The sequence below is a fragment of the Ixodes scapularis genome, unplaced genomic scaffold (genome assembly GCF_016920785.2).
Source record: "Ixodes scapularis isolate PalLabHiFi unplaced genomic scaffold, ASM1692078v2 ptg000882l_1___fragment_4___debris__unscaffolded, whole genome shotgun sequence".
Taxonomy (NCBI): domain Eukaryota; kingdom Metazoa; phylum Arthropoda; class Arachnida; order Ixodida; family Ixodidae; genus Ixodes; species Ixodes scapularis.
In genome coordinates this window covers 18,290-34,012 of record NW_024610061.1, presented here as the reverse complement: position 1 = coordinate 34,012, position 15,723 = coordinate 18,290, and the positions used below count along the sequence as shown (strand labels likewise).

Here is a 15,723-nt window from a genome sequence, read left to right as displayed (position 1 = left end):
AGGTCACAGTGCACTGCGGTTGATTTGTTTAACCGATGATAGCACACACACAAAACGATGGCAAATTTCGTGACACTGTCCTCTTGTCGCGGTTTGATTTACTTACCTCATTACTTTCGTGGGATGCGCTTGAACTGAAGCTTAAACTGGGTATATAAGTTAGAAGAACACGCCAAACCGACAAAATAGTGCGTAACTTGAGCATAATGTCACTCCGCCTGCCACGACTTGTGCTTCTCGTTTGCTGAAAAAGACGAATAATGTGTCGTGACATAATACATGCTAATGAATACTGCTTATGAACAAATCACAATGAAAGTGCTCGTGTAGCCAATAAGAGGGTGCAGAAACTGCACCGCTGGGAGTACGAAACTGCCACAGCTCGCGCGTCACAACGCGTCACAGTGTCCACGATGATACGTGTTCATTTGCTCGAGTTTTACTGCAGTCCCCAGCGCCCCCCAGGAGGCCAGGGTGCTTCCTTTCAACTCGTCGGCGCTCACGCTGACCTGGGCGTCTCCCAAGGAGACGCGCGGCCCCGTGGACGGCTACCTGGTCAAGTGGCACACCTTCTACGAGGACGGCGAGCTCCTGCGCGTCGGATCGCGCATGCTGCGCTCCCTGGTCATCGCCGACGTCGAGGAGCTCAACACGTACACCATCGAGGTGTCCGCGTACCACCTCTGGGCGGGCGTCCTGCTCGCGGGGAACGAGTCTGTCGTCTACGGCATCTCGTACTCGTCCGGTGAGCATACATCGCCTGTAGTCTCTAGCAACGCATGATCCGCAGCTCTGCCTCCACCACGCGCTCATCGCCTTCCATCGTGCTTTGGTTGCGCATGCGCAGAAGGCGCTGAAGAGCCATCGAAGGTGGAACGCTCGAGCTGGATACGGAGCTTCTACTGCGAATCTTATGTTGCTACATAGGGTGGACTAGATAAAACATTTTCACTTCCTCTTTGCGAAAAGTCATCACACTCCGACGACACGAACACGGCGATCAGCGTCTGTCGGCGAATTTGTTAAGCACGAGTCCTCGCTGAATTCTGATGCAGTTCAATGCAATCTGTGCCCGCGCTTGGGACTGTGAATCTCGTCGTAGTGTGAAGGTGTCAAAATTCGAGGGCACACGTTTTTACATACGCGATTTCAAGTGGGAAATCGAACCAGCGCCATGTCTACAGTATTCTAGAGAGTTTTAGGGGCAAGAGCGGTAGCTGCTTTCTGAAGATTCCGCTCGTAGACCACCTGGGGTGACGCTGCTTCCCCGCGCCCTAAGAGCGCACCCCGTCGTATGCGGAGGGCAAGTTCGTCTGCTTCTTGCGCAGGGTGTAGCGGTGACGTCAGAACGCCGAGCCCTGATTGGCTGATCGCGACCCCCCTATCTCAGCGTCGTCTGCTCCTTTGCAACGTCGTCTGCGTCTGTCTCACATTTCCTGCGACTTTCGTAAGTGCGGAGGCCAGATTCACGAAACGATCTTACGCCAAAAATGTGCGTAAGCCATAACTTAAGAACATATTTGTATTCACGAAACGAAATTTTCGTAAGTTTTGCGCAGGTTACGACGAAATCCTACGACAGCTTTGAAGCTGTCTTACCCTTGTGTCTTACGCACTTCTTACGATCAAATAAGCATGGCCGACAGCGTCGCGGTCGCGACCACCGTTGGTCGCGACGACCCACAGACGTTAATTTTTCTACGTACGCTTCTCACGCGTCCCGCCTTCAAGCAACAAGAAAAAAGTAAAAAGTACTTGAAACAGACGACGACGAACAAGAACGCTGGATCCACAAACACCCGGGAAAAGCTCCAACGGCCACGATTCCACCGAACGCGACCAAGCGAGCACGGCAGTTAGGCCTAGCAGGCACTCCGGGACTCGGCGACCGTCTGCCCACGACCGGCTGGTGTGCTGAATGGAATATGCCCGCGCGACCCTTGTGAACCCTTCCCGTATTATACTTTGATCGCTGACCTCAGTTTTGGATTAAGAGGTCAATTTCTTCCTCTTGTTATCTCCTTGTTTCCCGAGGCAACGGTGACTCTCGCCGGTGAAAAAGCGGTGAATCTCCGACAGACGCAGGAAAGGTAAAGCAGCCAACGCTTTGACTAGCAGACGTAAAGCAGACGACGTTAACTGCGCCAACCCGCCGACGCCGTTAAAGAATGAGGGGTCTCGCCGCACACGAAAGGAGGGAACTTGCGGACACTAACACGCTCACTCCCTGTTCTTAGTAAACAAACCTCGGCGCCTCGGGACACCTCGCCAGTGAGTCCTTTGAATTCCCTCCTTGATGCGCGTCTGCTAGTTGTTAGACAAAAACAACGTACCGCTCGAGTTAAATTGGGTTGTGTGTGTGTTTATACAGCCTAGAACTTGGTCTGCCTCACAGGGGCGACGAGTCTCCCAGCTGTAGATGAGAAATTTAGCCAGTGCGGTACAGCCGCTAGCCTGGGGTCTTTAACGTGCATCACGCAGTAGTGATACACGACCGCACGCCGGTACGATGCTCATCCAGATCGAAACGGGCAGGGGTGGGGCTCGAACCCAGGATCCCTGGGTTCGAGTTATTTCGTCTGCCCTCTGTGAAAGGCGAAGTCGAGCTCGCTCGTAAAGACTGCACTTCCGAAAGTCGCAGGAAAGGTAAGACAGACGCAGACGACGTTGCAAAGGGGCAGACGACGCTCAGATAGGGGGTCGCGATCAGCCAATCAGGGCTCGGCGTTCTGACGTCACCGCTACTTCCTTTCTCATGCGCAGAAGACGAAAATGAGCCCACTTGCGAGGCGTATACCGTCGTCTGCGCTTTTCGGCGCCTTCTTTTGAGATTGGGCTCGAGCTTTTCGCGACGCAGAACAATTGCTGCTAAACTTTTTAGTACTGCTTTTGGAGTATTGCCTCTAGATTGTGTGCTATCCTCCACTTTACGGGTCCGCGTGTTTTACGGAAGATTATTTTTATAAATATCGAGCACCGACATATTGTTGACCAGTAATGCAGTAGGCTGCACGCGCTCCAACACGCTTGACTTCTGCTCGCGAGCCACGTGATACTGATATAGCAAGAAAAATACACGGACAAATAAATCTCGCACTTTTTCAATGACCAGCGAAACAATAAACGGCATGATGTATTCTTTTTGTTATCGCGTTGCTGATGTAAGGACTAGCGTTGTGGAAAGTGCAAGGCAGAGCGCATGTTTGTAAAGGGCGAAGAAGGTACCACGAAACTGGCGCACAGACGAACATATAGCAAATTATGTCTTCTGTAAAAGCCATTTTATGAAGAAAGAAAACATCTTGATTGCGAGTACCTGAAGCATTAAAATGAAATAGGAACACAAAGTTGGGCAGCCTCCTAATATGCAAAAGTATATTGTAAACCTCTGGTCCACATGAAGTTTCAAAATTGATAAGACGCTTCATTGACACACACAGCAAGCGCAATGAGAGATACTTAGCGACATATTAGCAAAACTACTACAATATACTTAAATTATTTTACAGCATAGTAAGCAAGATTGTTACTATATACAAAATTCCTTGCAAACTGCCGGACAATGGTCTGCAACGAAAGATCAGTCACGTGCATCGGCTAAGCTTAGCATGCTTAGCTGCCTCGCGTTTGGCAGGATGACTTTTGTTGGCTGACTTCATAAAGAAATGCAGACGTGTACTCATGTAAAATGCAATTATTTCATCCGTCAACCTTGCATTGCGAATCGGGAAGCCAACAGAGTTCTGCGGCCTTGACCTCAAGAGAGATAGAACTTCGAGGATGCTCTCTCTGACCAGGTTATGGGAGCTGAAAAAGCTGATGAAGAGATTCTTGAGGTTCCAAACAAACCGGAAGAGGCAGCCAGACGTGTAGAGCTAGCAGCCTCCATTGTCTCGCAGTTTTGTGACTGCTGCAATACGAACATTTCCAGCTTACTCTCTTCGCATGAACAGCATTTCCTTACAGTCACCACAAGCTGTCTTAAGCACTGATTTCCAAGCCACGTAGCCGGCGATGTAGTAAAGTAACTTGATATCACTTCTTGGCAGATGCGTATCACGTGTGATTTGTGGTTATCAGCTCCAAACGTTGCAAAGCACGCTCTACATTGCTTAGGTCACCACTGGAAAAGAGGTCTATCAGGAGTTGTTTGTCACTGTGCCTTGGCGGTTGTTGGAAGTCTGGCTTAAGGAGGGCATTAAAAACTGGTTTTCTTTAAACACTGACGCGAGCGAGATTTGTAGGATCTTGCTATCAACACAGGTCCCGCTAGAGTAACCAAAGGGTTGTCTCAACAGCGGCGATAGTATAAAGGAAGCGTCAAACCTAGTAGCGCGGCCCCCACATCTCCGCGGCAATGTAGACGACGTTTAAAGCTGCGTTACTGCGGGTCGGTTCGATTAATCGTATTACCTCCGTCGGTGCCAATGATCGTCTACCCTGTCTCACTCTCTCGAGTATAGCGGAAGAGAAGACACACGTACCAGAGTAAGGACAGAGTCCAAGAGCATTTATTAACATACTCTTAAAACGAACTACTGTGTCCCCATTCAAAATGCCCCCCGCGCCGGAGAGGTAAGAAAAAGTCATTACCTGGCCAGACGCGGGGTTCGGGAGAGCCAAGACCGGGGAAGCATCGGAGAAGTCGCCGACACACGTCCGATCTCTTTCGCGGTCACCCGGACGAGTCCGTTTCCCGAAAGCGGGAAAACAAGAGGCGAAACCTCCTCGCCTGTCAGCAGTGATCCGCATCCGAGCGGGGGAACGGAAATCGGTCCCGCCGAGAGAGAGAGAGAGAGAGAGAGAGGAGAGGAGATCCCCCCAAGCCAGGCGGCCTTCCGCCTCACGAACAGGTCGGAGCTCACGGCGAAGGAGGCCGAGTGTTCCGACCCGCGGCCGTTATCACAGCCACCGGGGAAGGGCGACCAGAGGAATCCCCACAGATTATATAAACTCAGGCAGCTGACAGTAACGAGGGACTGCTGTGGGTGTTCGGTGCCTGTTGTATCCAGATGACTGGCGGGAGATGCGGAAAAAGTGCTCCACAGGGTCCTGGCTTAACCTTGATGTCATGACATAGTTAAAGCCCACACGAGCGCTTAGATCGTCCAACAGTGACAGGACGCTGGCAATTATGACCCATCTTCTTCCTTCTTCCTCACTTCGCGCACACATGCCACCAGTTCTCTTAGGGCGCATTTACACTGGAAGCGGATCCGCGTTCGCAAAGCGGTTGCGAACGCGGTTGTATAAAGATCCAGTGCAATTGCACGCGCACTCAATGACATAAAGTGCGCGTGCAATTGTACTGGATCTTTATGCAGCCGCGTTCGCAACCGCTTTGCTGCGAACGCGGATCCGCTTTCAGTGTGTATGCGCCCTTAAAGCTGGAAAGTACAGCGCCACGTTCCTCTCTCGCGGCCGTCAACGTCGACCGTCTTCACGCGCGCCCATGTATGCGGGCGCCGCTTTTGCTTCTACAACTCCCTAGAACACTGTAGCCATGTCTTTGCTCGTGATGACGAGCACGTGCAATTGCAAGACTGCGAAAGTTACATTCACGTACATGCCGCACTTAATTACACGCATAAGGAATCAGCAGGAACATCTCGTTGTTGCCTCAGGTGACTTTGAGGCCCTCGCCGATCGTTCGCGAAATCTCGCAAACCCCAGAGGCTTACGCATACGAAGCCTTTGTTATCATTACTGCTGCTTTCTAGGCATGAATACTGAAAAAAAAAACTATTTAGATGCGAGAATATTCTAAAATTCACACTCAGATTTAAGTATACACACGTTTACCTGCGGCTACTGCGTTCTTCAAAAATGATGCCGACTTGTTCTGTAGATGTTTCAGAAACGGTTTATATCTACCAGGGATGGGCAGTATTTTAAATACAAGTATTTGAAATACGTATTTCAAATACTTTGTGTATTTTTCATTTGTATTTAATTACAAATTGGGTAATGTATTTGACGTGTGTATTTAAATACTAAAACGTGGGTATTTCAAATAGAATTGTAATTAAATACAATTTTGTTAGCGAAAATACATCCCTCAAACTTATTATCACTGTCCAGAGCAGGAAGAAAACTACATCCTGCACCGAATGCAGTGTCTTTCAATCAAGCACAAGAGTTTAGTGACTTTGCGATTACGGTGCTAGTCCAGGGCAAGAATAGTGACGAAATCGACGTTCACAGGCAGACTGGCTAAATAAGTGCCGGTAACAACTTGTGATGCTTTCCAGCCTGATTTCTCTCCATATTTTTGCCTGGAACATTCTAAATGCGCGGGTCGTCCAGACTTTTGTAACTGGTGCGAGTTGTAACAATGAAAAAAAATCTCTAGCCAGGGCTGCGCGTCTTGGTCGTCTCGGTTCTTTGTTGGTCTATGCCAAAATGTAATCGACAAAAGGAGCTGCTTGAAGCTCTGTACTTTTTTCACCTACTACATCTAAGCTGATTACATTTTTTTGTGATTGTATTTCTATCACATTACTAGAGCCTCCCACACTAACTCCCGAGTGTGCAATGCAAAATTATAATGAGATACCCAGAAACCCGTTGCAGGAGCCCTGAAGTCGCTGACGCAGATTTTGAGGAATGTATTTGGAAAAGTATTTGGAGGAGACCAAATACATTTGGTTGTATTTGTATCTTGTATTTAAATACTTTTTTGGAAATGTAATTCGATTTGTAATTAAATACATTTTTGACGAAGTATTTTGTATTTGTATTTCGATACATATTTGCATGTATTTTGCCCATCCCTGATATCTACTAATAATAATAAAACAATACCTTAAACGTGACAAAGCGATGTATCTATATAAAAAAAAAGATGGACAATTCTCTGACAAATTGTAATATAAACTCTTTTTCTAATAGGAGGTGAGGCGCGTGTACCACACCTATTTACCTCGGCCACGTATGTGGCTCGGCTACCTCACTTATCTGGCATTATTGCGGTGCACCAAAAACACTCTACTTTCCTGTCACTTCCCGTAAACTGAATACGCCACTTTGATAATATAAATTGGCTTAGGGCATTCCATCAATTAGGGGAACAACATATCAACTGCTTTAAAGGAACCTTGCTACGATGTTGGGTAGGAGTGTTTCTCACTTTACACGAATTTACTGGCACTACTGGGACCAAAGTACACTAGCACGCAACGCCACCTACCAGGAAGTTTGTTTCTCGGCACGTGATTTTAAGGATAAAAGTAGACACTTTCTTTGTCTCTCCTTCGCAAAATATGACGACGAACTTGTGGGGATCGCACTGTTGGCGCTGTCAACAATGCGATCAACAATGAAATCATCAATATTCGCGATACTCGCGGTGACCATATTTAAATGTGACTGATACAGTGGGCACGAGCACTACGTGAGCTTTCAATTTAGGTTCGTGACGATCGATTCCTCGACATGCATTCGGGTAATGGATTGTGCTCAATCGCTGCGATGACGAGAGTAGCCGAACCTTAACAATATGTGAAACTCGGAGCGTGCCATGTGCTTTGCCAACCACAGCGTGTGTTTATGATAAACACTGTCAGCATATAATCGGCTCCAAATCACGGAGCAGCTTGTTCTGGCTGCGAGTTGTGAGGATGAACGCTGCTCGATTTTCTCGATTTTCTTTTCCTCCCCTGCCATTGAGTAGAAAAAAAAAATAACGCGCGTTTTATAGGTTTTGTTTATGAATGTCAAGTAATAATTTGTAGAGGTATTTACTGAAAGTACAAAAGTTATTGCATCTCCTTTTTTAAGACCCATGTACACAGTTCAGTTCGAGTGCATTGAATAGTGTTTGACTGCGTTACGCTGAGAAATGACCGCGAGTGTCCGGGTTACCCGTGTTTCGTTTGAAGTGTGGCAACGAATTCAAGGAGCAGCTTGGCACGCGGCATACGAAGCATGGACGTCCTGGTTTTTAGCAGTCGCAACAAAGTCAAAAGCAATTAAACGTTCTCAAATGCAACTTTGTATGGGGCTTAAGCTTGTGACTCCTTTTTCTAGTTCACAGTTCCCTGTGGGGTGAGAGGGAGTGCTTACCCTTGCCCTTGATGAGATTAGCACTCCATCTCTCTTTCTACTTGGTGTTAATTTGACTGAGGTGGGTCGATGACTTCGGTTCATTAATCCTGTTATGTCTGTCTCGATGCCAGTCCAGTTGAAACACTTTTGGTTGAGCCAAGTCACCCACCTGGTTTGACACCGGACGAATCCGGTCAACGCCGACGCAGCACGCGTGACATGTTCGCTTCGTCGTTGCCACTTTATGCCTAATTCACTTTATGCAAGTTTGCTTTTCGATTGTGGGCTTCTTGAGATCAGTCTAATTTAACGTTTTGTTCCCAGTGACACGACTGCATGGCGTTTCATTTTTGTTTGCACATTCTTTCCTTTCGCTCGTAATTATTTTTCTCACTATTTCATTTTGCTTTTTTTGTGTTTATTTTATTTCTATTAATTGAAGATCGTTCAAGTGATACATACCTGCCGATATTCCGCTGGAGGCAAACCGAGCTGCTGGAAGCCTGGCAAATTTGGGGGCATCAAAATTCAACTATCGTGCGAGGCCCACAGCGTGGAGGAGGAAGCGCGAACGTACCTACCCCGGTTCGCTGATCTTGACACCGAACTTGGAACTTACTTAGTCTTATTTCATATAGACAATTGAAAGCATGGCGCCTCACTGGTGCCTCATCCGTGCTAGCATGTACAGCGTGCGCGTGAACGTACACTCTAAGAAATGCCTACGCGTCTACTTACCCGCAATACACCCTAAGTGCCAATCTCTGCGATCTACGAAACCAGCTCAGTGGTTGATGAGGCGGAACATCTGTTTAGAGCTCAAAATTAAGACTGCGCTGTGATATTACGCAATGCAAGCATGACGCTTTGCATTGCGTAATGCCACAGTGCAACTTCATTTTTAGGTCTAAACGGATGTTCCGCCTCATCATTCGCTGTGCAGATTTCCTAGATCGCAGAGATTGGCTTTGTGAGTGTTTTGCGGGTAAGTGGACGCATCGGCATTTCTTAGAGTGTAGCATTGCCAAGCTTGTAAATGAACGCACTTGCCAGCACGAGCAGAGACCAGACGCCTTGCTTGCGATCGTCCATACAAATGGCTGGAGTGGTCTTCATTTGCACACTAAATAAAACAATTGTCCCAGAGTACCTAGTTGACATGTCCCCTCACCCCCCCCCCCCCCCCCCCCCTCCCCTTTAAAGATTGTCGTCTACAATGTAAAATCGCCGACAAAACACATTCGAAACCTACGGAAGCTACACTTTAAAAAAAGCTGTGCGTTTACCTTCCCGCACAAAACTCGGAGAGCCAATCACCGCAACTTGCGAGGGCAGCTCAGCGAATGAAGATGCCGAAACAAATGTTTCGACCAAAAAACGCGGTTTGAGTTGTGACATTAAGCAATGCAATCATGACGTTTTGCATTGCTTAATGTCACAACTCAGACTGCATTTTTTGGTCTAAACATATGTTTCGGCATCGTCATTCACTGAGCTGCCTCCGTAAGTTGTGGTATTCGGCTCTCCACGTGTTATGTGGGAAAGTAGACGCACAGGATTTGTTTTGGAGTTTATGTGGACTGATTAATTTAAATCGAGTCAGAGCCGCCGATTTGTAACTTTGCACTTTGATCAGTGTAGCTATCCCATTGGCCAAAAACACATCAGACCATAAGAGAACGGATTTGTTTTGCCCAAAAATGGGTAACGGTATAAGGTATACCTCTAAACAGAAAGAGCACACTTTATACTTATGATGGGTAAACACTATATAGTCACTGGCGGCATGACAAACCCAGGACGAGGCCTATTATGTCCTCGCTTCATGATTGGCTCTTTGGCGCAATCGGCTACTGGCGCAATCTGATTGGATGCGGAGTGATATTAAGATGCAAGGAACTCGCCACGCCCTGCGCTTCCTAAAGGGGCACTGACACCCAAAAGGTCGTATCTTTTTTTGTCGCCCTAAACGATGCAAATTGCATTTATAGACGCGCAAAACAATACCGCAAAGGAAAAAAAAAAAGATTTTCACGCGCGCGCGCGTCTTTTTACTTTTGGCGTTTCTATTCTGCTTTTCACCTTCTCGCTTCTTCTGATTTCTGATGTCGAATTACATAAAATTTATACCCGTGCCACACGGGCAACTCGAATTCCATTTACAATGAATGAGATGTGTGTGATCGGCGAATCAGCTCGCGATCTGTCGCACGTGAAATGCGCTACACCGGGAGTGTCGCGCGCTGATTGGCCGTCCGCTCAAATGTCAATCGTTGTAAATGGCATTCGAGTTGCCCGTGTAGCACGGGTATTAGAAGCTTTGTAGACTGCATTTCTGTAGCATTGATTAACGGCAATCGTAAAACATGTTTTTTAACAATATTGCGAACGCACTGCGGCCCTTCTTTTTGAAATACCGAAAATCAGAGTCCGGTGTGATGTCGCCTCCTGTCATTTCATCGTCCCTCTGAAAACATGGCGGCGCTCGACGCATATAGCACAGGATGATCGGTGAGTCGGAGAATCAGACGAAGTGGTCTTTTTAAGGTGCCCGACGACCTCTCAGACTTCGAAAAGGAAATTGTCAAGCGGTCAATACCACTGGGTTTGGTGTTTATGTACCGTAGTTTCGGTTGTGACTCCGACGGGGCAACCTTCCACGCAGAAGCGGCGCGACATGGCCCCTCACATTGCTCACAAAAGTCCCCTATACGCGTTCCCTTCGATCTCGCACCGTTTAAAAAAAATTGGAGATTGCTGAAAGGGCCCTAAAAGTACTTCAAACTCGAAAGTCAAGCGTCGTCTGCTCGCAGCCGGTTGTTTGCGAAACGCCGGCGAACACGATACTTCGAAGTCGTCAGAAACACTCGACTCGCAGGACGGCTCAATATTTGACGTCACTGCACTGGCGCGGATCGCGCGGGAACTTCAAATTTGGCATTTGGAAATTCGCTTACTTCTCAAATACTGAATTCCCAAGTTTCGAATTTCGAGGGTAACGAATAATACTAATAATAATAAAAATGATTTTGACGTGTCAGCGCCTTCTTAAGCTGTCGGTGATTTTTAAGGCTCCGTTATACTTCGGCGTTGAGCGCAGCGAACATAGCGTGGCGTAGAACGTGGCCGGCGAGCAGACTCTCGAAATTTGCGACCAATAGGAAACTCTGTACGCCACGCCGCGTTTGCAACGCTCGACGTCGGAGTGTAACAGGCCCTTTAGTGTCGGTCATATTCAGAAACTGCGGAGAAGCCCATTTATCTAATGGCAGTTCTACGCACGTCTGCTGCGCCGATGGACTCGCAGGCATGAACGTGAGGATCAATACTAGCCTGACGTCGGTCGAGCTGAGCTGGACGCTGCGCCACGGCGTGGTGGAAGAGCTGCTCGTCAGCCTCTGCGAGCCGTACCAGCTGCCGGAGACGTGCGAGCAGCGGCGGCTGAGCAGCGACGTCCGCCGCCTGCTCCTGGACAAGCTGAAGCCCAAGCGGACCTACGACGTTCGCTTCTTCCGCTTCCCGGCCATGGAGCTCATTATTCGGAAACGCTTCGCCACCGGACAGCAGGGTGCGACCGTGGGATACTTTTTTAACGCGGAATGTGGTTAACACAAAATGAGCCTCGTTAGAGTGTAATGAAAAACCGTTACACACGGGTCAAGGCCAGATAACGCATGCATAGCCAATAGCAGGCAATGAATAAGCATACATAGCGTACCGAAGGCTTACTTGGTCATAATTAGTCGTAACTGGGAAGATCTATTAAGCGTCGCCGCGGGAATCGAACGTCGGACTGTCTGATTCTCAGCCCGACTCCTTTGCTCGGCACCACGAGGAAAGGGCGAACGGGAGCGCAAGCTGCTCGACTAACTGGCAGAACCAGCTGCGGGCAGCTGGCACTCGAATGACAAAACCCACGTGATCTCACAACAATATGGGGCAGGCGACGTCATTCACTAACAGATAGTGCGGCCAGCTTATGACGTCACAACTTCGCGCATCGGCACATGGACAGCACATCGGGTTGAGCGGGCTCGATAATCCTCCTCCTCCTCGCGATAACGCATCACGAAAATGGCTGACGTTACACCTCCACACGATAGATTACAATAAGCGCTCCCAGAGCCTGTAGAAAAAAAAGGTGAAATTTTGTTTTGTTTTAATGCAGTGTAATATTTTGGGGGGAAATTCACCAAGCGCAACAGCCCGTGCATATATTCGTACACAATGAATACGCTTATTGAAAAACTAGATGACTTCAAAAACGACTATTATTGTTTGTCTATGAATTGCAAAAAAAATGCGTCATGAGACTCACGACGCAGCTCACTGTGAATATGACGATGCAAAATTTGAGTCAGCACTTTATTTATGAATGGTTTACGACGCAACCATTGACGTTAGCGTGACTTCAGCGCGCAACTTTGAAATTGTGTGATTGCTTCGTTTAGGTGTAATCGTTTAGTGTTCAAGTGGTTTCCCTACCATCATTGCAGCTTCGTGTGTGTGTCCTGTCCTGTCTCTGTACCATCGTTCAATGTTTAAGCTGTTTCACCACCATCATTGACTATGTAGCAACTAGCTCAACTCAAGCCGATAATTTCTTCGTAGCTTGGGCGCAAATGTGAATGTGCGCGTGCAGCCGCTTCATGTATGCGCGCCGCGTGTTTATCTGCTTGCGCCGCAGCTATGAGTGATTGCTTCGTAGTTTGGGGGCATGTGTGAACGAGTGCGTTCAGCCGCTCCGTGTATGCGCTGCGGGGGTTAAACGGCTTTCTAAAACAACGTCGAGGACGGCGTCCTAGAGGGCGACGTCAAAGGTGACGCCTATGACGACCTCTAGGACAACCTCTAAAACGATCTCAACGACGACCTCTAGGATGAGCTCAAGAACGGCCTCTAGGACGACCTCTAGGGCGATCTTGAGGACAACCTCTAGGACGACTTCTAAGGCGACCTGAAGGGCGACGTGAAGTGGGACCGGACATTTCATTGAGCGCCGTTTCGTCGAACGCCGTTTGATCGAAGCCGTTTCATCGAATGCCGTTTCATTGAATGCCGTTTCATCGAACACCGTTTCATCGAAGCCGTTTCATCGAACGCCGTTTTATCGAACGCCGTTTTATCGAACGCCAGGGTAACATTCCCGCTTCCTGAAGCTGGTCGGAAGTGCCCATCCTAGGTTCTGGAAGTTTTTGACTTGCATCGCCGCAGAACATCAACTGACGGAAGACAAGCTGGAAGCGATGCTGAATTCGCAAGAGCCTCCTCGCCAGAAGGAGGCCATAGCGGCAAGAAATTAGAAGGTTCGCCATTTTTATGAGAACCGACGGAGCATGGCTGTGGGGGTTTTTGAGAGCAATTGCTCATCATTTGAAATGGTGAGTGGCTGTCGCACGAACACGTGAACCCCCGAAATCTTCCAAATAAAATTTGAAGTGACGTACTTAATTTTGGCTTCATTGAGTCTTAGAACTAAAAAAACTATGTTTCGTTGTAGTTTCATATATAGCACCTCAGCTTTAGCTAATGCAAGCTTCGGGCAGTAAAAAAGTATCAATAGAAAGACATGAGAGGCTAAGAGGCTCACATGGCTAAAGTTGTTGCGCCTGCGCAAAACCTAAGTCGCCTTCTGGCCTCCATGAGTTGGAGTGCGCTCTCACCGGGAGTGTGACTTTTTATTTATTTGTTACAACAGCCTTAAGGACCATCGGGTAATACAGAGGGGGTGAACAGACAAGCACAATATGCGAAACAAACATAAAAATCGGTACAAATATTCCCATGGGTTACTTGCATCAAAATAAATTGTAACAGCTACAAGTTTGGACATTAAAACAACTTGACGGTAAAATGGGTGAACGACCCGAAAATGCACTCGATCCGCGCATAAAAGAGCATCTTTCACACTCTTCATATAAAAGACATTCGATGAATCGGCCGTCAGCAATTTGATGACAAGGCGTTCGATAAAACGGCGTTCGTTGAAGCGTCCATTTTTTCGATGAAACGGCGTTCGACGAAACGGCGTTCGATAAAATGTCCGGGAACCGACGTGAAGGACGACGTCCTAGAGGATGGGTAACCGGACAAAAGCTCACCGGACAAAAGCTCAACGGACAGAAGCTCACCGGACAAAAGCTCACCGGACGAAAGCTCACCCGTTTTTTCACAGACCCGGACAAAAGCTCACCTGATTTTTTTTCGCTACCCGGGCGAAACACGGGCTGAACTAAAATGCGGACGCGATGAACATTGCACCATTTTTAGGTGAACTTGTGCCTCATCCCACGCAAGGGTTTACTACGGTTGATCGAATGCCATTTCGTCGAAACATTTTTTAAAGAACGGGCACGTTTTATTGAAGTCCAATTTAGAGAAAGCAGAGCCTCAGTTTAGAGATATGCCGTTTATCGAAAAGGGGACGCTATTTAAAAAAGACTTTTCTACTTCACGCGTGTATCACTGGTGCGCGTGTTAACCCAAGCCCCCTGCTGCGCTCCCGCCGCTTCGCGGCGGCAGTCTGCGGCGGCTCCTTACAAAAATGTTAACTCACCTGACTTATCCGTACACGCCGCTTCGCGGTGGCCGAATTCGCTAAAAGGAGGCTTATCGCCTTTTTTTACTAAACTTGGTTTCTCTGTAAGACCAACATGAAATTTTCTCTTGGTGAGCTTTTGTCCGGGTCTGTTAAAAAATGGGTGAGCTTTTGTCCGGTGAGCTTTTGTCCGGGATTCAGAGGATGACGTCAAAGACGACGTTTAGAACAACCCTTAGGTGACATCTAGGGAGATCTCAAGGACGACCTTTAGGACGACCTCAATAACAACGTTTAGGACGAATTCTAGGACTACCTCAAGGACGACCTCTAAGACGACGTCGAGGAAGACTTCCGCATACGCGCGGTGCCTGCGTATGCGGACGTCGTGCGATGCGGACTTCTTGTGTATGTGGAGCAGACTTGTGCCTATCTCAAATACTCTACTCAAGATACTGTATTTCAAATACTTTTTGAAGTTTCTTGGTATCTTGCAAATACTTTTGATCTAAAGTATTTGATACTCTATTTTAATTACATTTCCGAGTATCTTGTACTCGTTATCTCAAATACATTTTTGACATTCCGCTATTTTCCGACTTTTTCGGTATGAAGCAGCGTGGGCGTGGCACGAGTAAACGGGAACAATCTTTCGAGTAACCAAATACTGTTGCTAGCTCCAATTAGCTACGGTGACTTTGATTAAGCTCGGGAAAGCATCGCTGTTTTGCCGATTGTGATTCATATTTCAGCCCAAAGTTCATACTATGAAGGTTTTCCCCTCGCCTTCCCAAAGGTGCCTTTTGCTTCCTAGAGTTTCCCCCAAAAATCCTCAAACAAAAGGGGTGTTTTTACGGAAGTAAAAATTGCCACACTGGAGGCGCGACGCAGACCGGGAAACGACCTACGACAACAATGGAGACTTGAGTGTCAAGAAAATAATACAAAAGAATGATAGGTGGACAAAAAAAAAATGTTTTGCTTTTTGTATATTTGACCCTGCTATGGCAAAGTTTTCTGTTGTCTATTTTCTTTTTGTGGTCCGTCCGTCACTTATTTCTGTCGCGAACACTGTCTGTAAGCGAACATTGATAAGCAGAGAACAGGACAGGAAACGGACAACGAGCAGGATGACCTCT

The 15,723-nt window shown here is 47.6% G+C and overlaps 1 protein-coding gene across 1 annotated transcript in view; it reads left to right on the top strand.

Annotated features, from left to right (window-relative positions):
- The window catches only part of LOC121048377, a 75,370-nt gene extending 63,715 nt beyond the window's left edge, over window positions 1-11,655 (top strand). The window contains exons 5-6 of the mRNA XM_040504632.1: window positions 449-745; window positions 11,354-11,655. Of these exons, the coding sequence (XP_040360566.1) occupies window positions 449-745; window positions 11,354-11,655 (599 nt within the window). The remainder of the gene's footprint in view (window positions 1-448; window positions 746-11,353) is intronic.
- Window positions 11,656-15,723: the final 4,068 nt, after the last annotated feature.